Raw genomic sequence first — 24,688 nt, 5'->3', positions numbered from 1 at the left:
GACATGGGAGAACAGAAAGGCCTTAACTGATGACCGCAAAGTCTGGCTGTGCATTAAAGATTACCCCAGAGCTGTATGTGGAGATGTTCTTGGTATTAATAAGGTCTAAATTTTGCTCTTTAGATGGCAAAGCAGGCCAGGCCCCGATCTACTCCTGTTCAGTATCCAGTTCTTCAGTGAAGCATTCGACATTGCAGTCACTGAATACGTGCATTACAGTATGACAGTGTAGGGTGGCTCATGAGGACTGAATGAATGAAGGACTGAATGAATGAAGGACTGACTGAATGGATACAGTGGTGCCCCTTTTAGGGGCCTGGAATTGTGGCCCCTAAAAACTGACTCAGTTTACCACCCTAGCTGTATGTGCACCACATCTTGGGTTGTTATGTTGATAGAGGATGACCTGAAGGAACAATTAAAATCAAAGTCCCTAAAAGGGGCTCAGACGATCAAGGTGCAGAAGGAGACAGCCTCACTCAGGGCAGATGGTATAAAACATAAAATTCCAAATTTCTTCCTAAATTTATTTGTGACTACTAAAAAGTAAGTGCAAATAAATTTTAGACATTCGTATTAAAATGCAAATAAATCAGGGTCAACACAGCCGTTGTGGAGGACTTACAGTAAGATTTCTTTTGCTGGGGGTGGGGGCGGTGAAGGGTCCCACTGTGTAGCCCTGGCTGGCCTGGACTTTGTAGACCAGAGGGCCTTAAGGTCTAAAAGCTCTGCCTGCCTCTGCTTCCCAAGGGCTGGGACCAGAGACTTCTGGGGTGGCACAGTCTGGGGAATGCCATGTCTATCACTGGAGGAGCCAAGATGGAAGTCCTGGTCCTGGTTTCTCCAGGCATAGGAACACTTTAACGGCAATAGGATCTGACCAGCAGCTCTAAACCCACTGTCCACAGAGCAGGTGAGATATTGGAGTTACCATTGACTATGCCACCAGGTCGAAAGAAGGACTGAGAGAGAACCATAAAGGTGACGGTTTATTCAGGACAGCTAACGAAACACCGAGCCCACTGTGTATTGGGCTATTTATTACACTTCTAGTGGAGGACTGGCCACCTGTGGGAACCAGCAGTTTCTCAGAAGGCTGATTGGCTCGACTGTCCTTAATATTCTCCCGTTCTCATCTGCAAAAGTCTTGTGATCATTCAAACAACAACAACAACAACAACAACAACAACAACAACAAACCAAATCTAAAACAGCATGACACGGAACATTTTGGGATGGGAGACAGTCTAGGATGCCCCAGATCATCATCATCTCATCATCATCACCATCATCACCATCATCACCATTATCATCATCTTAATTTAAGGAATGCACCTCTAAAGGACAGGTCTACAAAACATCTTTATTCATTTGTTACATGTGGTGTTTAAATAGAATGTTGCTTTCCAGCTTCAAACTTTTTTTTTTCTTTTTCTTTTTTAAAACCCCTGGAAAATAAGACGTTTGATTCACCTTAACAAAAAACTGACCTAGGAAGAAACATTTTTTAGCAAAATGTTATTATAAAATTCACTAGAAAATACTGTCCTCTTCTCTTTTCTTTTTTCTTTTTTTTTTTTTGCCAAAATGTTACATAAAATCCTTATTAAAAATACACGCATTAAAAATACATGAGAAGACTCCACACAGCACTTGCCGGTGCAGAGGGAGGGAGCCGCATTCCGGAAACGTACAGTTAAGCACATTAGAAACGACGATGCTAACTTAGAATAGTGCAAATCTGAGTCACATCCTGATCTGAAGGCATGCAGTCACTGGCCGAGAACACGGCCGAACCAAAGCACAGCAGGAAGCAGGCACAGCCACTATGTAAAAACGTTTTCCTTTTTATTACATTAATTTTTTTCAAAAATACTTTTCTTTACAATAGAACTCCTAGAAAATATTTACAACCTTCCTCTAATAAAATATAACAGCAGTTAAATATATTTGAAAATAAGATGGGTTTTTTTTTCCATAAAATATATCTGTTAACTTTTTATATACAGGCTTTCTCAAAGGAAATCTAAATCCATTACTGAAAAACCATCGCATCAGTGGGAGCCGTGTGAAGACATTAACCATTAGGAAGAAAAGTTCTTTGGGGCCTGGGAGGAGGGGCAGCTGAAACACAACACGCACATGCAGGTAAAATCATTTCAGGAAAAAAAAAAAGTGCAATATTTTAATCGGAAGTCAATTAAACTTTAAGCTGATAGGAAATACAAACACAGGTATCTGAACTGTCTCATTAAGGAGGAGTTCTTTGGTTATTTCAAGTCAAAATATTCCTTATGCTATTCTGCATGACAAATCAAAATGAACTGTGCCTTGGATATCGGCGGTGGCAGGTCAGCTCGTTTCTAAGGTTTCAAACTGGGCAAATCCCCAAGCGGGAGGACACCAGCTTCCTTCCTCAAGTTCTCTGGGCATTTGCTCTTTTCTGTAGCTAAGCAGACGCCACGACAGACAGGGCCTTGGGGTCTGCTGAGGAGAGGCCGCTGGAATGGTTTTAAAGGAAGCGCATGCAAGATGCCCAGGGAGTTCTTAAAGCAACGCTGCTGAGATCACACACAGGCTACTACGACAAGCCTCTGAAACAACAGCGAGGAAAATATACCCCCACCCCACCTAGGAAGGACCTCAAGAGAGTTCTAAAAACAGTGATGGACAGGAATAGAATCTTGGTAAAGAGTCTTCTGTTTGTGGCTTTCCTGAGACTCAGAAGCCACTGCCTGAGTGGGGGCTGTGGTGGGCCACGGTGCCCTGGCCCCGAGTATGTGCCAAATGGTTTTGTAGAATCCAATGTGAAGGGTGTCCAACCCTACTCCTCCACTAGGATGCTCGCTAATGCCACGCTGATCACGGGCCAGCACAGAGCCCAGTATGATAGCTACGCTTACACAGAGCTGGGGAGCTAGTCTACTCAAGGAGGGTTAAGACCTGAAGACACCTGGAGGCCACAGGCCATGATCACAGAAGGGAGGCTGACAGGCGCCCCACTGTGCCAGGGGCAGTGGTCCAGTCTGACTGTGCACTAGCAGTGGGAGGGGGTCAGCCTAACTGACAGGGAAAGCCTAGGCAATGACCGTTTTGTGGGATTGCAGGTTTATTGCCTTCAAGTACAAATGGCGCCCCCTGCTGTCGGGGACAGAGCAAAGCCATGTAGCTTAGAGAAGTCTGGAATCGCTTTGGTAAGTGACTTGGAACAAATACATTCATTGTTTGAATGCGAGCACTGTAGCAAACTTGAGTCTGGACACATTTGTGTTGGCTTTCAAAGCACTTTCCATCTGTATGTGTTAAGAAAAACCCTATCTCTCTGTAGCTAACATCTAGGCAAAGCTCAGACCAGCACACACGTTAGAGCAAGTCAGAGTGAAAGAGGTTTCACAGTACGTTCAAGTGGTGCAAAATAAGTTCAGAACTCCACTGGCCACGGACCATGTTTAAAACAGAAGGGGGGAGGGGGAGGGGGAGAGGGAGAGGGAGAGGGAGAGGGAGAGGGAGAGGGAGAGGGAGAGAGAGAGAGAGAGAGAGAGAGAGAGAGAGAGAGAAATTCTTCTGATTTGAGAGAAAGAACTCTTGCAGGTCAGAACAGAATAAAATAATTCTTCGTGAGAAAACATGGCCTAAAGTCCCAGAATGAATGGGATAACCTGCTACCTACCTATACACACACACACACACACACACACACACACACACACACACACACAGAGCAAGAAGTTTGGACATAAAGGCAACCAGGGTGGCTGACATCTGAAAGCAACACGAAGGAGAAGGCTTACCCCAAAGGATGCAGCCTCGTGAGAACATAGCCCAGATGAGACACCTCTTAAAGATAGTTGTGCCAATTTTTTTTATTCCCCCCAACCCCCAACAAAAACAATGTAAAAGAAGGTAAAAGAGAAAGAACTGGATTTTTCCCCTCCCTTAACCTGAAGAAAAGGACCGCTTTTTAAACAGGTAGTTTAAAAGGGTTTCCAAAGGAGCAGGAAGTCCAGGTTCTACGGGTGACAGAGGTGGAGGCCGTGGCTTCTGTGTCTCTAGGTGATGAACGGGAGGGTTTAGAGTTCTGTATCACCCTGAAGCAAAACCGAATCTTGGTCGTCCAAGAGAAGATCCGTGCCTACCACCTCGGCCTCGTCCATGACGCCTAACTGCTGGACCACATCGTCATCCAGGATGTCCACGTCCTTGACTGGCTTCATCAGACTCAGTTGGTCCAGGGGCAGCAGCTCGGGCGCCCCCACCGGCCCCGTAGTCCTCTCGATGGTGGCTGCCATTTCTGCTGCGAAGGCTGCCTTCTGAGCCTTCTGCCTCTGCTGCTCCTCTTGCTGCCGGTGGGTTTTCATGTGCGCATTCCGGCTTTTGATCTTAAAGAAGACCCTGAAAAGGAGGGAGAGAACAGCCTGTGAAACCTCTGGGCCGACCTTGGTTCCTAGAGATACAGATGCCCTTTTCCCACACGCTCCTGCATGTGCTTCGGGACTGTGGCATACAGGTCTGGTCTGGGGTGGCTTCTTCCTGCTGTGACCAGTCATCTCTCTAAGCACTATGAGGAAGAGGAATGGGGACAGGAAAACTCAGATGGTGTGTCCTGTTTCCTTCCTGTGCTAATGGAGACCGCAAAGGGTGTCCAGTCTGTCCACTGTCCAGCAGGTGCTCCTGCCTCTCTTTTGGCCTCCTTCCACCCCCACCACTGGGATAAAAGGATGCCAGAGTCTCTAGATCAAGGGTCCAGCCTGTTTATTATTCTAGGCACTGGCATACAACTGTGTGTTTGGGATGTGACAGGAAAGTGAGGCGGCGAGGCAGAGAGCAAGGTCTGCACATGCCACAGGACTACTACCTAGGCCATTTTCAGGAAAGTCAGCCCAGATATAAGCCTGTGTTTATGGAGAAAGAAAAGCATAGATACAATTTAGTCACTCTCCCAAGCTAACCGACCAATCAGACAACCAATCAACCCACCCACCCAGCCTGAGTTCTCCAGGTTGACAGGGCTTCTATCTGGACATGTGGAAACGAACAGGATCTGAGCAGCTGACAGAGGCAATCTGTGGAACTGGTTCAATGTTGTTCCTATCTGGAAAACCTCAGGAAATGTTTCTAGTTTTCATAAAGTCTTACTTGGACTTCAATAGGAAATGATCTGGAGAGGGGCAGGCGAGGGCTGGGAAAGGGTCTGAGAGAAAGCCTGACCACAGGGGCTGGAGAGATGGCTCAGTGGTTAAGAGCACTGACTGTTCTTCTGAAGGTCCTGAGTTCAAATCCCAGCACCCAGATGGTGGCTCACAACCACCTGTAATGAGATCTGACTCCCTCTTCTGGAGTGTCTGAAGACAGCTACAGTTACTTACATAAAAATAATAAATAAATCTAAAAAAAAAAAAAAAAAAAAAAAAGAAAGCCTGACTACCTTCAGTTCTCCCCCGTCTCTCTGGACCCACATAAGGATGGAGGGAGAGAACTGACTCTACAGAGCTGCCCCCTGGCCTCCCACGTATCTCCTGGCATGTGAGTGGGCACACACTAAGAACAAATAAAATCAAAAAGAAAGAAAAGATCCCAAGAAACATAAAGACAAGACAAGAAAAACGCTCACTGTGTGCTTTTGAAGGACAATTGGGAACATGAAATATCAGGTAAGCGCTCTCTTGCCCACACTGATCAGATTCTACACATCTGTATAGACAGTGAGACTTCCTGCAGACAGGACCCAAGTCTGAGCATGCGGCTCACTGCTTTACACCCACTTTTAACACATGGCTGAACATAAAAGACAGGCTCTCTTGTAGCTCAGGTTAGCCCTCAACTCCATATAGCCAAGGGAAGACTCTGGGTCCTCCTGCTTCCATTCCATTCCATTCCATTCCATTCCATTCCATTCCATTCCATTCCATCCATCCATCTATCCATCCATCCATCCATCCATCCACCTGTTGGGGGTTGTTCTGGTATTCAAATGCTAAATACTGTCCCCCAAGATCTGGTTGCAGTCCAGAGAGCATATTCTCCTGTTGTGTAAACTTTGCTTGCTAATATTTTCTGACTGGCTAAATAAAAGTGGCCGACAGACAATTACTGGCAAGTGGTATAGAAAAGACGTATTCAGTTACCAGGTTAGGGGTTGCAGGTAGTGACCACGAGGTAGACAGAGAAGGAGAGAGAGGACGGAGAGAGAAGGAAGGTGGTTGCAGGAGACCAGATGGCTCGTGAGCACCTGGCCAGGAGAGTACCCTGAGAACAGGCGGAGGGAGGAGGAGCGGCCTGGACAAGACTCAAACAGTGAGGAACAAGGGGCGTGTGGTGTGGCTGGGATAAAGGTGAGAATGCATAGAACTTGCCCAGCCTCGGCTTACAGCTTATGGATAAAACAGCAGGGTTTTGTGTCTTTTATATGGATAAGCTAGAATAAATTCATTTACATCTCTGTCCATCCATCCATCCATCATCTGAGACAGGCTCTGGCAAGATAGCCCAAGCTGCCTTTGAACTTGAGATCCTTTCCCATCAGCCCCCAGGTGCGGGAGACACAGGTGTGCACCTTGCCGAGTGGTTTCCAGTCACTGTTTTGAGTGAAACAAAGTTTCACGGTGTAGAACTTTTCATCTGCAGTGTCAAGTGCCTGCTCACCAAATTTTGGATTTTAAGATTAGGGATCCTCAGCCTGTGGAGTTTTTGCCTGAGAAGGCCTTTCATGGGCATAACACACTCCCATGGCATGAAGTCTATATATGGAGGCCAGGAGAGAACTTTCTGAAGGCAGTTGTCTCCTTTCACGGAGTGGGTTCTGGACTTGTCCACAAGTGGCAGCCAGTGCTCTGTCTGCTGAGCTGCCTCACCATCCTCTCACAGGGCTACTGTAAACAGTAAGTGAATCAAGGGTACAAAACACCATTTTACACGGTCTCAGGCAAAACTGGGGAGAACCCACTCATTATGGAATGCTGTGGAGTTGCCTGTTTATTATTATTATTATAATACAACAGTTCTTTTTATTTGGCTGTTGTTTTTTTTTTTTTATATGAATAGGTGCCTGCTTGCATGGAATTCTGTGCAGCATCTGTGGATGCTAGAAAGGGTATCAGATCTCCTGGCACTGGAGTTACAAATGGTTGTTAGTTACCATTTGGGTGCTAGAAGCAAACCCAGGTCCTCTGGAAGAGCAACTGATGTTCCCTACTGCTAAGTCACCTCTAGTAAGAATTCTGGAATTTTGGCTTTTTTTAAAAACACAAAACTATTTTAAGAGTATGTTTTCATTTTAATCCCATGTGTGGGGCTGCTTTGGACTGTCTGCAGCTGCTGACTGTGATTTGTCTCATGCTCTAGCGGAGGTGTGGTTTTGCCAGCTGCAGATAGTTTCTGACATTGCTTCTGAACTTTTCAGAGGGTATGTGAATGAGAGGTGGGGTTGGTGGTTGCTGGTCATTCAGGGGGGTTGGTTAGTAGTCATGCTCAAAGCAGAAATTAAAAGAAAGGAATCATATTCAGGGATCTTTTTCTCTTCTCTATCCTTCTTTCTCTCCTATCTAGTGATAGAGGATAAAAGAGGGGGTGGGGAGGGGAGAATAAAGGGTAGGAAAAAGAAGAACCCACAAAGTCGCAAAGAACAGCTACACATCTTTGTTGTAGGATATTTGATCACACTGTGAACCCTGAGATTGTTACTTACTGAAAAACACTTCTTTCTAGTTGTGGTGTGGCTCAGCCCTTAGCACACACCTTTAATCCCTCTGGCTGGAATACAGACATGCCCTTAGCACACATCATTAATCCCAAACAATGAAGGTAAAGTTGGTTTGTAGAAGGAAGCACCCATGTTTGAAAGTGATGCCTAACTGAGTGGCAGACAAAGTGATGAATCATAGAAAGACTTGACAGAATAGAATCTGCCCAACTCTCATGAGAGAGAGGAAAGGGAAGCTACTTAAGAAAGCAGTGCTGAGAAAAAGAAGGAAGGAAGAAGTTTTACCAGACAGTTATAGAGAGAGGTTGCAGAGAGAGAACAAGCTAGACACAGGTGAAGAAAGAATGAACCAAAGAATGAGGAGTCAGATTAGAATGTATTGCCACAGATAGCTGGAGGCCAAGCAAAGCAAAAAGTCAGAGGCCGAGAGAGAAGACAGTGTGATTCAGTCAGCTTGGAGAAGAGTTTGAACTGAGTCGACCACCCACCTAGAGTTTGAAAAAACAAAAAAAGGTGAGCTTACTCAGTAGTTAAGTCTCAGAGGCTGAAAACAGCCTAGGCATAGATAAAACATACAGGCTAGAAGCTTCCAGAACGAGGCCTGGGTTAGCAGACTGAGGCAGTAAGCCTTGGAGACAATTATATCAGGCAAATACAAGTTACTTTTACACATCTTTCTAGCCCACCTGACATATTCTGTGAGGACGTGCAAACAGAAGTCCCCACTGGCCTCACAGAACTAAGAGAGCCACCTGGTAGGTGTCACCCCAGGTATCTTTCCTTACGTGCTTGAGACACTAGAGATTATCGAGGGGAGCTCAATAAGACCCTCCCAGCTATCAGGAGGTAACAATGCTGCAGCCTTGGGGTTAGGCAGACTCACTGAAAAGGAAGCTATGGACAAGCCAAGTATTTTACCACTAGTTAGGCTCTTTGTAATGGAGCTAACCAAAATGAAGCAGAAAGCCAGAGCAGCATGGAGGCCAGGCACCGACGACATCTGGACATAGCAAGGTTTTTGGTTTTTTTTGTTTTTTGTTTTTTGTTTTTTGTTTTTTAAGATCCCAAGTGCTGGGATTAAGGGCATGCGCCACCACACCCGGCAGCAAGGTTTAAATATCAGCTTTGCTTTCCTGGCAGTGTGACTTGGGAGAAGTCATTTTACCTGACTTTACAATCTTTACTTGAAAACTACGCACAAAGGTGCCTTGCATTGGGTGGAGTTTTTCCCTGTGAGGATTGAGTGAATTCACACCCATGAAGTGTGTGGTGGAGTAAAAGCGAGCTATTATCCTTCTCACCTACTGTTGGCTTCCTCCTTTGGGTGCTGTTTTAAGTTATATCTGAAGGGACAGGAACAAAAAACCAGGTTTTATCCTATGCCTGGGCTTTAATCAACTGAATGTGGCAGCTTGCATCATGATGATATAAAGGATAGGATACCTCGTTTTCATGTGATGTGATGTTAGAGAATGTGGCAATTGATTAGTGATGTCTGCTGTGGGCAGAGGCATGAATAGAGGGAGTGAGAAGATCTATCTGCAGATCCCCTGGGTGGTATCAAGGGGAGTCCTGAGAGTCAGCTGAAGAAACAGCCCCCCATGGAGCCATCATTCATTTTGACCTTGGGTTTGGTCCCTGGCTCAAGTGCACCTACTTGCCACACTCCTTGCAGGGGAAGATGGGTGGTGGGGTCCGTCTCTCCACTGGTGGTACTGTGAGATGGTGAACTCTTCACTGAGCAGTACCCACTCTGGGTGCCACCTGGCTTCTGCTTCCCAGAGGGGATGGCACCTCGGGTCTTAGCCACCTGGTTGGTGCCGCCGTGGATGCGGGCGTGACCGTTCAGTGCCTGTCGGGAGCTGAACACCTGAGGAAGAAAGGGAGCGACATGACATCTACAGTCCTGAAAAGGAAATTAGGGTTGTTAGTTACTTGGTGGCAAAACACGGGATACACGAAACAGCACAGGGCTCACACAAGCAAGCACTGGGCATGTGCCACAGAAAGCAAAGCTTAGATACCCCAACCACGAAATCTGTGCAGATAAAACTTCCTTCCCCTGGTCTAACCAGAGTGCAAGGCCACGTGGCTTAGTACCAAGGACAAAGCTCTTAACTCAAAGCCAGGAGACTTTTAGCATCCAGCTCTAACTTGAAACTTGGGTGCAAATATCAGAGGCCGTTAAACCACTCAATTCTCAAATACTTCTTTTTTTATTTTATTTTTTTCTCTAAGTGCAAAACGAGGAGTTAGAGGACCCCTCAGTAGCTCATTGCTTTCTGTGATGCTAGGGACAGAACTTGGGCCTCAAGCTTGCTAGATGAATGTTCTTGCTCTGAGCTACATCTGCAACCCAAGTGCACCACGGAAGCCAAAAGAGCCAGGCTTTCTTGTAGTTTAAAACATGGTTTCAAACATGAGGCAGTTCTCCTGCCTATCTCCTGAGTGCTAGAATTACAAGTCTCTATCACTAGGCCTGGCTGGAAATTCGCAGACCAATGACTTCTTTGAGTTAGAGTCTAATCTGCAGACCAGGCTGGCCTTCACCTTACTGTATAGCAGCCTTCCTCCTCCAAGTGCTAGGAGTACAGGTCTGCCATTATGCCTGGCTGGCTTTTCAAATATTTCTACAGAGCTGGGCTTCTTGGCTTCAGCCCTGTGGATACATGGGACTGGACAGGTGATGACTGTCCTGTGCACGGCAGGTGATTAGAGGCCTCTGTGGCCTCTACCCACCAGATGCCGGCCCCACCTTCCCAGTCCTAGCAAAAATGTTCTTGCAGGACCAAATTATCCTCTGTCCAGAGCCACTGGAGTACTGGGCTATGGCCCACAGCCTTCCAAACCAACAGACTTTATTCCACCACAGTGGCTTTAGGTGGCCTCTCTTTGTTTAGCTCACGGGTCCTTTTTATTATATTACAAAAAAAATCTATTTCTGATTTACTGAACCCAGTCTTCACTGCTAGGCATGGAATAAACCATCAATCACATGCTCTTTGATGAGATTTTTAAAAAGTCACTAAGAACGTCTATCTTGCTGAGCATGTCTGATTGGACAAAGTAAAAGATGACTCCCGTCCTCTGCAAAAAAAAAGAAATCAAATAAAAAATGAACCCCAATCCCCCAAATTAAAAACCAAACATTTATTGTACCCTAAAGAATGAATTGAAAAAGCACCCGGTTTCTGAACAAATTCACCAAGAAACATTGTCATTTAAAGTCACATCTTAGTCTGCAGGAAGCCTTTTGAACAAAATCCAGTGCTGGGATGCAGAGGCCAGGCTGCCAGAGACCCAGCAGGCTGGCCATTCCCATGTCCTTACAGAGGCAATGCAACAGGCATGCACTTCTATTTAATGTTTGTTTGTTTTTGAGACAGGGTTTCTCTGTATAGCCCTGGCTGTCCTAGAACTCATTCTGTAGACCAGGCTGGCCTTGTGAACTCAAGCTGCCTTTGCCTCCCAAGTAAGTGCTGGGATTAAAGACATGTGTTATCACCAACTGGATCACTTCTATTATTTTTATTTTATTTTATTTCATTTTTCTGGAAACATTTTATAAAACATTTTACTTCTTTCTTTCTTTTGACACAGGGTATCACTAGGTAGTCCTGGCTGGCCTTGAACTAGAGAAGTCTGCTTTTGCCTTCAGAGGGCTGGGACTAAAGGTGTGTGCCACCTGCCCAGCCCAGGATATAAACACTTTACAGTCTTTCTTTAAATGGCAGACTCAATGACAGCATCAATATGCTCTGTATCAGACAAGCAAGGATGAGCTGGAAGACGATGGAGCTTCCTGAGAAGCGGGTGACACCTCTAGAACGTGTCTATGCCAGTGTGTCAGGCTTTAGGAAACCCTATGTGGGGAAATGTCAGGAGTGAAGACTAGTGGGGACAGGCAGGACACACAGAAGCCATGCTACACAGCCTCTGGGGTGTGGAGCCTTAGAGGACACTGGCTACAAGAGCACTGGTGGCTGCCAGGGTGATTGGTGAGACATGCTGATGCTGGGACGAAGAATGATGCTGACGTGTGAGCTTGCTGAATGCAATACTGACAATGGTGACAGGGAAGCTATATTGGAAATATGTTCCTGACCCACCTTTGCTTGCCTATATCCCTGACTGGACAAGCTGCCCTGCCTCAAGCTTTTAGACCTTGTGGGACAGAGAACATTGAGACTGCCTTTGAAAAAATTAATCAAATAGAGAAGTTGTTATAGTGCCTCTTCTACTTCCTTTAATGTTGTTCTGACTCTATCATGGACTGGTCTAGAAATCAATTCAATATTGAATATTGAATTTGAAATAATTGTCTTCATTTAGAAGGCTGGTTCTGGGCATTTTCAGAGACATTTGAAAATTCACAACTGCCTTGTATGAAGTTACATTTGCAGTGGATAAAACTGGAATAGGATCTGGATTTTGAACAAGTGTTAGTGCATGTGTTAAAGCTCCTAATATTTTATTAATAGGCCATGTTTAAAACTATTTTTGTCTCTTCTGCAGTATTTAATGTAAGTTATATTGATTGAACATTTTCTAATTGCTTTAGCGTATTGCAGTCTGACATGTCTGTTATGGTGGTCTATCAACCAGCTTTTGTTTTATAACCTGTGAGTATGACAGGACCTTAGTATTCTGAAAAAAAAAAAACAAAAAACTTCAGGTACTGGAATAAGTGAATCAGGCTTTAAGCAGAAGCAAGAGGGTAGTGGGCTTGATTGTTGCTGGTATAGCAGCTTTGATTACATTTATAGCTAGCACCACTGCTTTTGCAATTGCTTTGTCACAAGAAGTTAAGACAGCTACTTTTGTTAATTATTTAGCAAAAAATGTTACTAATGATCTGAATATTCAAGAGGATTTAGACAGGTGTTTGGAACAAAGGATTGATGCTCTTTATGATACTATTCAAACTATTAGAGAGGAGGCTCAGAGTTTAAGAGTAAGGAGCCACCTCGAGTGTCATGCTAAATACCAATGGATTTGTGTTACTTCTAAAATTTACAATGATTGTCACTATAATTGGGAAAAAGTTCAAAGACACTTGCTGGGTATTTGGCACAGTTCTAACACCTCTCTGGATGTTTTAACTTTGAATAGTGAGATTATGAATTTAAAGGATGCTACTCTGCTGAGTTTTAATGCTCCAGATATCGCTGATAAAATTATTTGTGGCCTGAGGTCAGTATTTGTATCTTGGCCAAGCTTCAAGAATGGCATATATAGCTTGATCATGCTAGCACTTCTTGTCCTGGGAATACTTTTATTCCTGCCCATTGTGATAAAACTTGCCTTTAACAACATCATTATGTTGGTGGCCACACAATACATGTCTTGAAACTAAAAATGGATCCCCAGACAGTTATTAATTTAACAGGTTGGCAGCCAATGACAAGTAAGATTCTGCACAGAGCCTTACTAACCTAAGTCAGAATAGCATTGCTTTTGATAATGCATATTCTATGACAGGTAAGGAAGGCTCTCTTGTTAGAATGACCTAAGACAGGCATAGTCTTGTTTCTGAAATAAAAAAGGGGAAGATGTAGAGTGCTTTGGGGGGCCACTTCTTGAAATTTCTTGGCAGCAATTTGACATCTGACCAGGACTAAAGAAGTAAGGTCAAGGCGGGAATCTGGACTCAGGAAATAGGCCCAGATTAAGAGCATTTGCATTTGAACTAATGCAAAGCTCAGAGCAGGCTCAGCTGAGGCTGTGTGTGGCATTCCTTTTGTCTTGCACATCCTGACTAGTCCCTAGAAAGGTGTTTACGGGGGATTTTGTTTATTGTCTTGCTTGTTCCCTGACCCAGAACTGATCTTATTATTTTGCACGTACTTAAAGTGATATAAAAGCAGGCTGGAAAAAAACCCATAAACCTGCTTCAGCCTCAGAACTGGCTGGGGTCATGTCACAGTGTTGTCTAATTGTCTTCTGTCTTTTCAGTCCTCACTCCTGCCCTGGAGAACCTGTTGACTGACTGAGCTGGCTTAGTCACCACATCACAACAGGCTCTTCTGGGCTCAGGAGGAGGCAGAGGGGTCTCCCAGACTCTCCCTCATCCTGGTCACATCATAAAGTTGCTTAGTGAAGTTTTGTCCCCTCAGGCTGCCGAGTCAAACTTTAGTTGCTTGGAAACAACTTGCTCAGATGTCAATTATGTGACATTTGAATTAGAAGTAGTAACACTTTCATAGGATATGAAAAGTTAAACCTTCCAGAGAGATAAAACTGGAGGCGGTTTCAGGCAAGTCACTGTGTTATAAAAGGGGAACCCTGGTGGAATCTTCTAGTGAATTTAAATGCATGTTGACAAGGTATAATCTGGCCTTGGGTGCCACACAGTCTGAGGACCTGCAGAGTACCAGGAGACAGTATAGTAGACAGTGTGTGCCTTCTGGAGGCCTGCTCTCATGCACAGCATACCTCCTGGAGGCAAAGTCTCACTATGTACCACAGGCTGGCCTCAAGGTCTCAATTCCCCTACCACGGCCCCCAGAGTGCTGAGCATGACAGGCCTGTGCCGCCATGCTTGGCTTGGCTTTAGGGCCCTCCTCAATTCCCCAGCATGCAGTATCACACTTGGCAGAGGACATACAGCCACTCTCCCTCGGCCAAGCGAGTAAGAAAGTGGTAGCTACGTGGCAGGCATCTGCCAGAAGTCCACTGCTCTTAGAACTAGGCACAGCTGTATGACCCTCACGTCTCTCAGAGCCAGGGACAACACAGATACTTACAGCCCCACAGTTGGGCATTTCACAAATGAAGTTGCCTGATGGTTGTTGGCCAACAGCCTGCATGGGTGGCCCCTCAGTGGGAGCCAGGGCAGGGGCAGGCGGTGGCTCTGGAGACTTGGCCACTTCACTCTCCTCTTCTTTTATGGATTTCCTATCTTCTTCTGGGTCCTCTTCTTCCTCCTCGGCCTCCTCTTCCTCTTCGCTGGTCTGTTGTTAATAAAAGCGAGAGGGTGATATTCCCAAAAGGCAACTTTGTGGTGGACAGAAATCATGGGACACTTGGGTCCCCCCATGATCCCTTATAGAAAAACCTGCTAAGGCAGAGGGGAAAGGCGTAGAGATCCTCTGCCTGGGGGTGGGGGAGGGGAGAATAACAGTGGGTAAAGCGCTTGCTGGACAAGCATGAGGACCTGAAGTCCCAGTCCCTCGTCCTCAGATGAAAGCCAGGTGTGTGTGGGTGCCTCCAGTGCTGGGAGGTTGTGGGCCAACCAGCCTAGTTTAGAAGTTAGGCTCCAGACTCACTGAAGAGACCCTGCCTCAAGAAATTAGGTAGAGGGACTAGAATGGTGCATCATCGATTAAGAACCCTGGTCGCTCTTTCAGAGGACCTAAATTACATTCCCAGCACCCATGTCTAGGAGATCACAATCACCAGTGACTCCAGCTCCAGGGGATCTTATGCCCTCTTCTGGTTTCCTTGGGTACTACACACACATGACATACACGTATAAAGACACATATACACATTAAAAAAAAAAGGCTGGAGAGATGGCTCAGCAGTTAAGAGTGAATACTGTTCTTCAGATGACCAGTGCTCAGTTCTCAGCACACTTATTAGGCAGCTCTCAACCAATATCAATCTAGTTTGAGAGTATATGATGTCCTCTTGTGGTTACATAGGAACCCGCATAAACATGGTGCATATATACAATACACATTCAGACCCACAACACATATTTACAAAATAATAAATCTTTAAAAAAATCTTTAGGTGGAGGTGGAGTATAGAGAGATGGCTCAGCAGTTATGAGTATTTGCTGTCCTTGCAGAAGCCCCAGGACTTGTTCTCAGCACCTACACAGTGGCTCATAACCACTTCAGTTCCAAGACATCTGAACTCTATAGGCACGGGGTATGAATATGAGTTATATACACAGATACAGGCAAAACACTCATATGCACAGAATAAGACTTCCAATAGCAAGTTATTTGAGCAGAGTGGTGTGGGTTAACTGGGAAAGAATTCAGGGATTAAATTGACTTTAAAACTAATTTGTTTTTATTTATTTGTATGGTTTTGAGTCTGCATGAGTTTATGTGCACCATGTGCAAGCCATTGCCCAAGGAGGGCAGAGGGCATCGGATTCCCGGGAGCTGGAGTTATAGATAGTTATGAGCTGCTTAATGTGGGCACTTAGTACCCAACCGTGGTCTTCAGCAAGAGAAGTAAGTGCTCTCAACTGATGAGCCATCTTTCTATCATTTTTTTGTTCCATGTAGCTCAGCCTGGTTTTGAACTTGCTTTGTAGCCAAGGCTGCCCTTGACTCCTGAGCTCCCGCTCTCATCCCTCCAGTGCTGAACGGAGAAGCATAGCCTCATCACACCTAGCTTGCTTTCCTGCTACCTCTTTTTGCTTCTCAGACAAGATCTCATGTTGTAGTCCAGACTGGCTTTGAAGTCACAATCTTCCTGCCTCAGCCTCTCCTGCCCCTATCCCTTAAGACAAAGTTTCACACCACAGTCCGGATTGGCCTAAAACTCACTCTGTATTCCAAACTGGACTGTAACTCATGGCAATCCCATGCCTTCACCTCTTGAAAGCTGGGATTACAACCATACCATAGTGGCCACTATCCAGTTTTGATTTAGGGGTGAGTTGTGGGAGAATTAGAGACAATACCGGTCAACACAAGGCAGTTAAAACTTCCCCCTCTTCAGTGCTGTTCACAGGTAATGTGATGTAACACACAGGTATCACGCTCGTGTAGATGCAGGGTCAAGAAATGGCCAGTTTCCAGCCAGTTAATTAAGATCAATTAGTAGCGATTACACAGTCAGTGGGAACTGCACAGGCCCAATACCTATTGTGGAGTAGTTTCTAGAAAAGGCCCCTTGTTAGTACTGAACACGCAGGTTGGTTTTACATGGGTTGCCTTCCTCCTGTTACCAATCCCCTTTCAAATCCTGAGTCTGCGAAACAGTGCATGCCCTCTTTAAAAGAACTGGGACTCTGTAGTCTCAACTCTTAAGTGGAGATGGCCTCCACTTTGGCATTTATAAGACATGCGACACAATAAAGCTTTATAACAGTGGCACTTGTTCCACGGTACTTACTATAATTACAATTTTCTCACAATGTCATCTCTATTGACTTAAGAACACTGAAGACAATACTTCATATTTGTAGCCACAAAATTACAAATTGAACTCTACTGCACGGCGGCTACCCACAACTCAGGACTTCAGATGGGTTTTTATTTCACTTGGCAATCTGTACAAGTTCCTAACTCATTTATCACCAAGGTGAAGTAACTCAGAGATACGAAGATAGGGGGATCAAACCTCAACAGGCAGCACTCCGTAGCTACATGTTGGCAATTTTATGATGCACTGCCAATGGAAACATTTAGAACAACTTCAGATGGGAACTGGGCAGACTCAGGGCGGAAAGGAAGAGATACACAAACACATACACGTGCATACACGTGCACATGCATGCATGCACACACAATTATATATAATTATTATATCTATATTGTATATAGATATACTTGTGTGTGTGTGAGTGTATGAGTGTGAGTGTGTGTGTGTGTGTGTGTGTGTGTGTGTGTATGCTACCTGCATGCCCTACCTGCAGAAGCCAGAGGACATCCTGTAGTTACAGGCAATTGTGAGCAGCCCAATGTGGGTGCTGGGAATAAAACCCAGTCCTCTGGAAGAGCAGCAAATGCTCTCAACCACTGAGCCATCTCCCCAGCCCAAGCAACAAAAGTGAACACATTAGGGGAACCTGAATTGTCCCCATCATAAGCTCCTTGCAGAAGACAGGCTTTTATACCCCCGCTGCCACAAACAGGGAGACTGGAATACAGACATCCAATCCAGATCTCCAGAGACATACATCCAAGTGTCAGGGCTGCTCTTGATAGCAATGAGGAAAGGTGTTACATGTGTGGTGTTCACTGGGCACCTCTCCTCCTCGGCCCCCCTACAGGACACATCATTCTCCCAGAACTCTGTACAGATGTCTGTTTTAAAGAAACCATAAAGTCAGCCAGACAGGTCATTTTCCTGACCAGGAAATTGAACTGAAGGGGCGGGGAGTTGACCCCATTAGTAAAGTGCTTGCTTTGCAGAATGAGGATCTGAGTTCAAGTCCCAAAAACCACTCAATAAGGTCTAGCATGGAGGCATATATGCCTGTGGAGGCTGCATCCCAGAGCCACAGAGGCGGTGACAGGCAGTTTCCCAGGGATCCCTGGACAGCCAAGCCTCGCTAATTAGCACTGGATCCAGTGAGTGAGGGTCAGAGGTGGCTCAGGCTGGACCTCACACTATCCTGCTGAGCAAGTGAGCATTGCTGTGCCCACCCCTGAGGTCTCTGAAGCTGTCCCTCCCTCAGTGAGCCTCCTTGTACTTCCTCTGGGGAATGCTCGCTTCTCTTTTTCTTTTAAATTACATTTTACATTTATTTATTTGTGTGTGTGTGTGTGTGTGTGTGTGTACAGACCCACCCACATACCTCATGTTGAGGTCAGAGGACAACTTTTAGGGGTGGGTTCTCTCCTATCATCTTGTGGCCCCAATGATTGAACTCAGAATAACAGATTTGGCAGCAAGCACCCTTTACCTGCTGAGCCATCTTGCTGGCCCCTTACCTGACCCAAGCCTGAGGGTGAGGACCACGTGCTAGGGTTGGGCCTGCTGCACCTTTCCTGTCCTCTCAGCTTTCCGTTTCTCCTTGGCAGTTGGTGCTCGGACTATTGACTGTGCCCAGAGAACCCAAGAGGAAATCGGAGCTAAGACTCAGATCTTAAAGACTGTTTTAAGGGGCCCGAGTCATCTCTGCACACAAGCCGTATGCTTTCCTCGCACATACAAGGGAAAAGGGTGTGGATGTTATAACCCACCCCAATGCTGGCTCCTTGTCAACGAGCCGGCGGGCGTGGCACCTTCTCTGCTTTTTTCCCAGGCAGCACTCGGGCTCGGCCTTTCCTCTACTGACCTACAGTGGCCAAGATGGCGCTTCTACCTTGTATGGCAATACCCCCCTAACGACATTCTTCTGACCAGCACCTCTGTGTTCCATCCATCTCCTTCTCGCATTCATACAGGGCTGCTACTATGAACCAGTGACCCCTATCTCAGAAAAATGTTCGTTCATTCGACAAATATTTCCTGAGTGTCATCTACGTGTGCCCATTACCCTGAGCACTGTCTCTAGGCCCTTGTTACACCAGAACCCGAGAAATGTTTCTTAGCTGACCATATCATCTGACTTTCCTTTCATGTGCATGTGTGTGCATATGTATGCATGTGTGTACACGTGTGTGCATGTGTGTGCACATGTGTGGAGGCCTTAGGTTGTCATGTGGAGTCTTCCTCTAGCACACTCCACCATATTCACTGAGGCAGGGTCTCTCAATTGATCCCAGAGCTCAAAGACACGACAAGTTTGGCTAGTCAGCTTGCTCCAGGATCCCATATCTCTGAACCTTCTAAACACTAAAATTATGGCTATATAGCTATGTTCACATGAAACAAATCCTGGTCTCCCGCTCTCAAAGCAAGCACTCTAACCACTGAGCAACCTCCCTAATCCCTGAGATCGCATTTTTGTCTTTTCCTGAAACACAGCGCTGAAATGGGCCAGAACATTCCCGAAACAAAAGGGACTTTTCCAATCACTGACACCATCCATCCCACTTTATGGGTCAGCAGGGAGTGAGGTCCTGGCCCCAGGGCAGCATTTCCCGTGATTCCTCAATTACTATCTATTCTATTCATGCAGACAGCATGGCTCGGTGACCCCGGACAAGCCTCCTGCCTGGGCCACAGCCCATGAGGCTGTGTATGTTTTGATTCTAAGACTTTCAGGTTCTCATTCATACTGTTTTCAAATACTCTTGGAATTCATAGTCAAGTTTCCATTGTATGTGAAATTCCACACACATCCAAATTAGAATATATCCTGTGAGTGGTAAGGTCAGAGAAGACAGACAGCATTTAACATCTAGACTGTTGATATCCACATATACTGCTGTTTAAACATCAAGAAAAGAAAATTGGGGTTTTAAAATTTTTTTTATTTTTTGGCTTCCCTAGTTCCTCCTCTGCCTTGCAAGGGGTCTTTCTGTGTCTGCCGCATGTGTGTGTTTCCTTATCTCCAATAAATGCATCCTCCACTCCCCCCTCAAAAAAACTGCTATAAAATTATGTTATGGGCATGAATGTTTTGCTTGTATGTATGCAGGCATGTATGTGCACCATAGTTTGTGCCTGATGCTTGAGGTGGCCAGAAGAGGGCGCTGGATCAATTTGGACTGGAGATACAGACAACTGTGAGCCATCATGGTGTTGTAGGAAACAAACCCAGATCCTATGCAAGAGCAGACAGTGCTCTTAGCCATTAAACAGTCTTTCAGCTCATATATTGATGTGCATATTGTGGGGATTAAATACTTTCAGTTGACAGAACCATGGTAGGCCAGATTGTTCTTTCTTCCTTTCATATTTTATACTTTCAGTTTTTAAAGATTTACATATTTACTTACTTATTGTATTTATTCATTTAGCTTTGTTTGTCTGTTTGTTTTTGAGACAGGGTTTCTCTATGTAGCTCTGGCTAAACTAGAACTTGCTCTATAGACTAGGCTGGCCTCGAACTCCCCAGTGCTGGGATTAAAGGTGTGTGCCACCACTGCCTGGCTGCAGATTCATTCACGTTGGGAAAGCAGGTGTGGTAGGAATGTAGGAGAGGGCACTGATTCGCTGGGGCTGGAACTGCCATTTGGATGTTGGAAACCAAACTCCGGTTCTCTGGAAGAGCAGGATGGGCTCTAAGTACTGTAGCCCTAGGCCTTTACTATTTAATTTTATTTTTATTTGTTTAGTTTTTTTTTTTTTTTTTGAGGTAAGTTTTCATGTAGCCCAGGCTAGCCACGAATTATGTAATCAAAAATGACCTAGACCTTTGACCTTCCTTGTCACCAGCTTCTGAGAACTTCAATGACCAGTGAGTCATCAGGTCTCAGGTCTAGAATATGAAGATGACTCTGGGTTGTCTGATAATCAAAAAGATCAATGCCAGGAGTGGATGGTGTCATAAGGACTGGAACCATCCACACCCACGCAGCAGCTCCTCAACGGTAAGACTTCCTGGTAACTTCCTACAGGCCACAGTGCCTCTTGGCCACGCTTTAGAGGGAATGCCACACAATCCCAGACCTCCTCTATCTTTCTGAGATAGGTTATTGTGGGAGGCGTGGAGGCCCTTGTGCTTCCAGATAGGCACTAGGGCAAACAACAGAGGGTTGTCCTTACGAAGGAACGGATCTATAACCTGTTACCTGCCACAAAGGCTGGGAGCAGATGTGGCTAGTAGCCTGGCGACCTCTGTGCTGTCTGGGTGGCAAAGACCATACCAGACCCCACCCCCCATCTTCATCGTGAGCTCGCCAAGGTACAGAACCCACCTTATGGACGATGTCACGTGTACTTTACAAAGGGCTTCTATGCAGTCATGTCTTAAGCGTTATTGTGCTCATGGGACTGAGTTAATCAACACCAAGAAAAATTTCACCAAATTGTGCTGTGAAAAACTACTTTGGCCAGACTTCTTGTACTGGTTAGTTTTGTGTCAACTTGACACAGCTGAAGTTATCACAGAGAAAGGAGCTTCAGTTGAGGAAACGCCTCCATGAGATCCAGCTGTAAGGCATTTTCTCAATTAGTGATCAAGGGGGAAAGGCCCCTTGTGGGTGGGACTATAAGAGAGCAGGCTGAGCAAGTCAGGGGAAGCAAGCCAGTAAAGAACATCCCTCCATGGCCTCTGCATCAGCTCCTGCTTCCTGACCTGCTTGAGTTCCAGTCCTGACTTCCTTGGTGATGAACAGCCGTATGGAAGTGTAAGCCGAATAAACCTTTTCCTTCCGAACTTGTTTCTTGGTCATGATGTTTGTGATTAAGACACTTCTGAAATTTTATCTACTGAGTTGTGTAAAACCGTGTTACCTTCTCACCTCCTGTGGACTGTTACTCTGTTGGCCATGGTGGTCACAGAGACCCCCTACATATTATGTTCTCAGGCCAATGCCACTCGTGACATGGAAGGCTCAGGAAAGGAAGGTAGAGTGGGTGAGAACACATGCCTATGAGACAGGACCCTAGTCTGCGGGACGGACCACCCTGGTTTTACTCTGGGTCCTGCCTGCCTACAAACCCAAAGCCATTACAGCTTTTCCTAAAGGAAGGGCTTCAGCCTGAGCCTGGGAATGCCTTCCTTCCACCAACAGCAGGAATCAAGTTCTAAGTTCTCTGTCACCTTTCCTAACAGATACCTGGTAAAGCCAAAACACACTAGCTACTTCCTAGTCCGGGAGCAGAGTGCAGGCAGGATGGAGGGGTCAGAGAGGGTCAGAGGAGGTCAGAGGGGCCGACTGAGTAACACTGCTCACCATGCAGTCGTCAATGATTTCCGCCAGGCGTGTCCGGTGTTTCCGGCCTAGTCGCATTATCTTCTTCCAAGTGTAGTAGTACTCCACGCACTGAGCCACTGTCTTGGACTTCACCTGCCAAGAAAGTGCACCCACGATTAGCTCTAGCACCCGATGGCAGGCAGACTTTGGGATCTTTCACCAAGTGGATCTTGGGGATTGAACTCAGATCGCTGGGCTTGGCAGCAAGCTCCTTTACCCACTGAGCCGTCTAACAGGCCCCCCTACTACTCATTATCTTAAGACTCATTGTAGAAACTCTCAGGCATCAACAAGCACAGTCTGCTCTTCTTTCTGATATTTCTGCTCACGAGAGGCAGCAAGCACACTCTAAACACTGTTTTGTGACGTGATAACCTTTACCCAGCTGGGAGATTTGTAGACCATAACAGATGCTCTTCCATTCAAAGTGCTGGACTGCTCAGCACTTTGTATTGCTGACTCTCACAACCTACCTATAATCTAGGTGTGATGCACACCCATGATCCCAGCACTTGGGAAGTGTGGGCAAGGGATCAGAGGATGAAGTTCAGACTCAGCTCTACAGCCAGTTGTAGGCTAGCCTGGGCCATGCGAGACCCCGTCTCAAAAAAACAGCCCAAACCAATTTGTGAACAGGACCTCAGCAACAGGTATGAGTGTGTGTGTGTGTGTGTGTGTGTGTGTGTGTATGTGTATATGTGTGTGATGTGTAAGACAAAGGTGTAAGCACTGTAGGTGCAAGAGCACCCCTAATGTGGGGTACAAGCTCTGCCCTGTGATACTAAAGGTAACTTTTACCCAAGATGCTTCAGTTCAGGTGTGATGGCAGCGCCGTGCCTGTAGGAGAACCAGAAATCATCCTTGGTTACCTACTGAGTAGGGGGCCATCCTGGGATACTTGAGCTGGCTCAGTGGGTAAAGGTGTAGGCTGCCAAGCCTGAGTTTGATCCTTGAGACACTCTTAGAAGTTACCCTCTGATCTCAACTCCCCCATAAGCACCGTTACTAAAACACCACATATGTGTGGGACAAGAAGGGTCAGGATTGGATTTAGAAACTGCACAACCTTCCCTGGCTTCCTTGGGACCTTTCCTGGTTCCAAGTCTCTCACTTGAAACTCTCCGTTGCTCTAACCCCTCCGAGCACTCCAGCCCTTAGGTCTTTGCATCAGGGACGCTCAATCTGAACGTGTATGTTGGAATGAAGCATTGCTTTGCTTAGTTCATAGACCTCTATGCTCAGGAGGGGTTCAGTCACCCAGAGATGGAGATGACAGGGTGGGGATGAGAAAAGGAGGGTACCACCAGAAGTGTCTGCTGTCTTCTTCAACATCCACCTGCCATTTGAAGTTGCTACACTGGAGTCATCCCTGGGATGTGAGACGCTGCCCCAGCACCCTTGGTTAGTAAACTGTATTGGCTGGTAAATGGTGCACACAACTGGCCATGGGACCGAAGTGCAGGGGCTTTAGGGAATAAGGTGTAGGCAGAGTGCCCCAGTTTTAGTGTGGCTTGTTCCCAGAGGGCTCGTGTTTTGGGAGCTTGGTCCCCAAGGTTTGTGAAACCTCTAATAAGTCAGGCTTGTCAGGGATGACAGCACAGGGTTTGAGTACCAGGACCTGGGGGAAACAGAAGCAGGTAAATCTCTGTGTTCTAGGACAGCCTGGTCTACACAGGGAGAGGTAGCCAAAATGGGGGTGCGCTGGGTGGGGCTCCGTTAAAGGTCATTAGGTTGTGAGGAAGAGCAGTACCCTGGGAAGTACTAGGTGTGAGTGTGAGTGTGTGTGTGTGTGTGTGTGTGATGTGTAAGATAGGGCTGTGCTGCCCTATCGCTCTGCCTTATTTCTTTTAAGACATGGTGTCTCACTGGCCCTGGCTCAGGAAAACATCTCCCTTCCGTTTGTGCCATCTGCCATTAAGTCCTCAGCAGAGGCCAGGCCAATGGGGCTACCTCCTGAACAGTCAGCAGTCAAAATGGTGGGCTCTTTCTTTATACAGCTGTTGGAATCCTTAAAACACTTAAATTTTATCTCTAAACTACTCTCAGCCATTTAAGGACTATGAAATATGTTATCTATTAATGTCTGATTTCCTCTATGGGCGCCTTATTTTATCTTTCTGTTTTTCCCTTTGAATCTAGGGCCTCATGCATGCAAGGCAGGCACTTTGCCACTGAGCTGTAAGCCAGTCCTTGAAGGATCTATCTATCTATCTATCTATCTATCTATCTATCTATCTATCTATCTATCTATCTATGTATATACTATCTATCAATCATCTATGTATATATCATTTTAACTACCTATCAATCATCTATCATCTATCTATCTATCTATCTATCTATCTATCTATCTATCTATCTATCATCTATTTTCTGTAAAATGTTATATAGTTATCATTCCCCCTCATTTGTGATGGTGGGGGTAAGGGTTTGTTGTTTTTGAGATAGTTTCTCACTATATAGCTCCATGGCCTGGAGCTTGCCATGTGGACCACGATGGCCTTGGATCCAACAGAGATCTACCTACCTATCTCTGCCTCCAGAG

At 45.8% G+C, this 24,688-nt stretch overlaps 1 protein-coding gene across 2 annotated transcripts in view; it reads right to left on the bottom strand.

Moving 5' to 3' along the window:
* Window positions 1-976: 976 nt before the first annotated feature.
* Trerf1 (transcriptional regulating factor 1) overlaps window positions 977-24,688 on the bottom strand; it is a 221,384-nt gene continuing 197,672 nt past the window's right edge. For both annotated transcript variants that reach the window (NM_001097623.2, NM_172622.3), the window contains 5 exon segments: window positions 977-4,392; window positions 9,357-9,382; window positions 9,384-9,569; window positions 14,446-14,652; window positions 22,123-22,236. In NM_001097623.2, coding sequence (NP_001091092.1) covers window positions 4,071-4,392; window positions 9,357-9,382; window positions 9,384-9,569; window positions 14,446-14,652; window positions 22,123-22,236 — 855 coding nt within the window. In that variant the 3' untranslated portion in view covers window positions 977-4,070.

Source organism: Mus musculus, chromosome 17 (assembly GCF_000001635.26).
Source record: "Mus musculus strain C57BL/6J chromosome 17, GRCm38.p6 C57BL/6J".
Taxonomy (NCBI): domain Eukaryota; kingdom Metazoa; phylum Chordata; class Mammalia; order Rodentia; family Muridae; genus Mus; species Mus musculus.
This window is presented reverse-complemented; position numbering and strand designations above follow the sequence as displayed.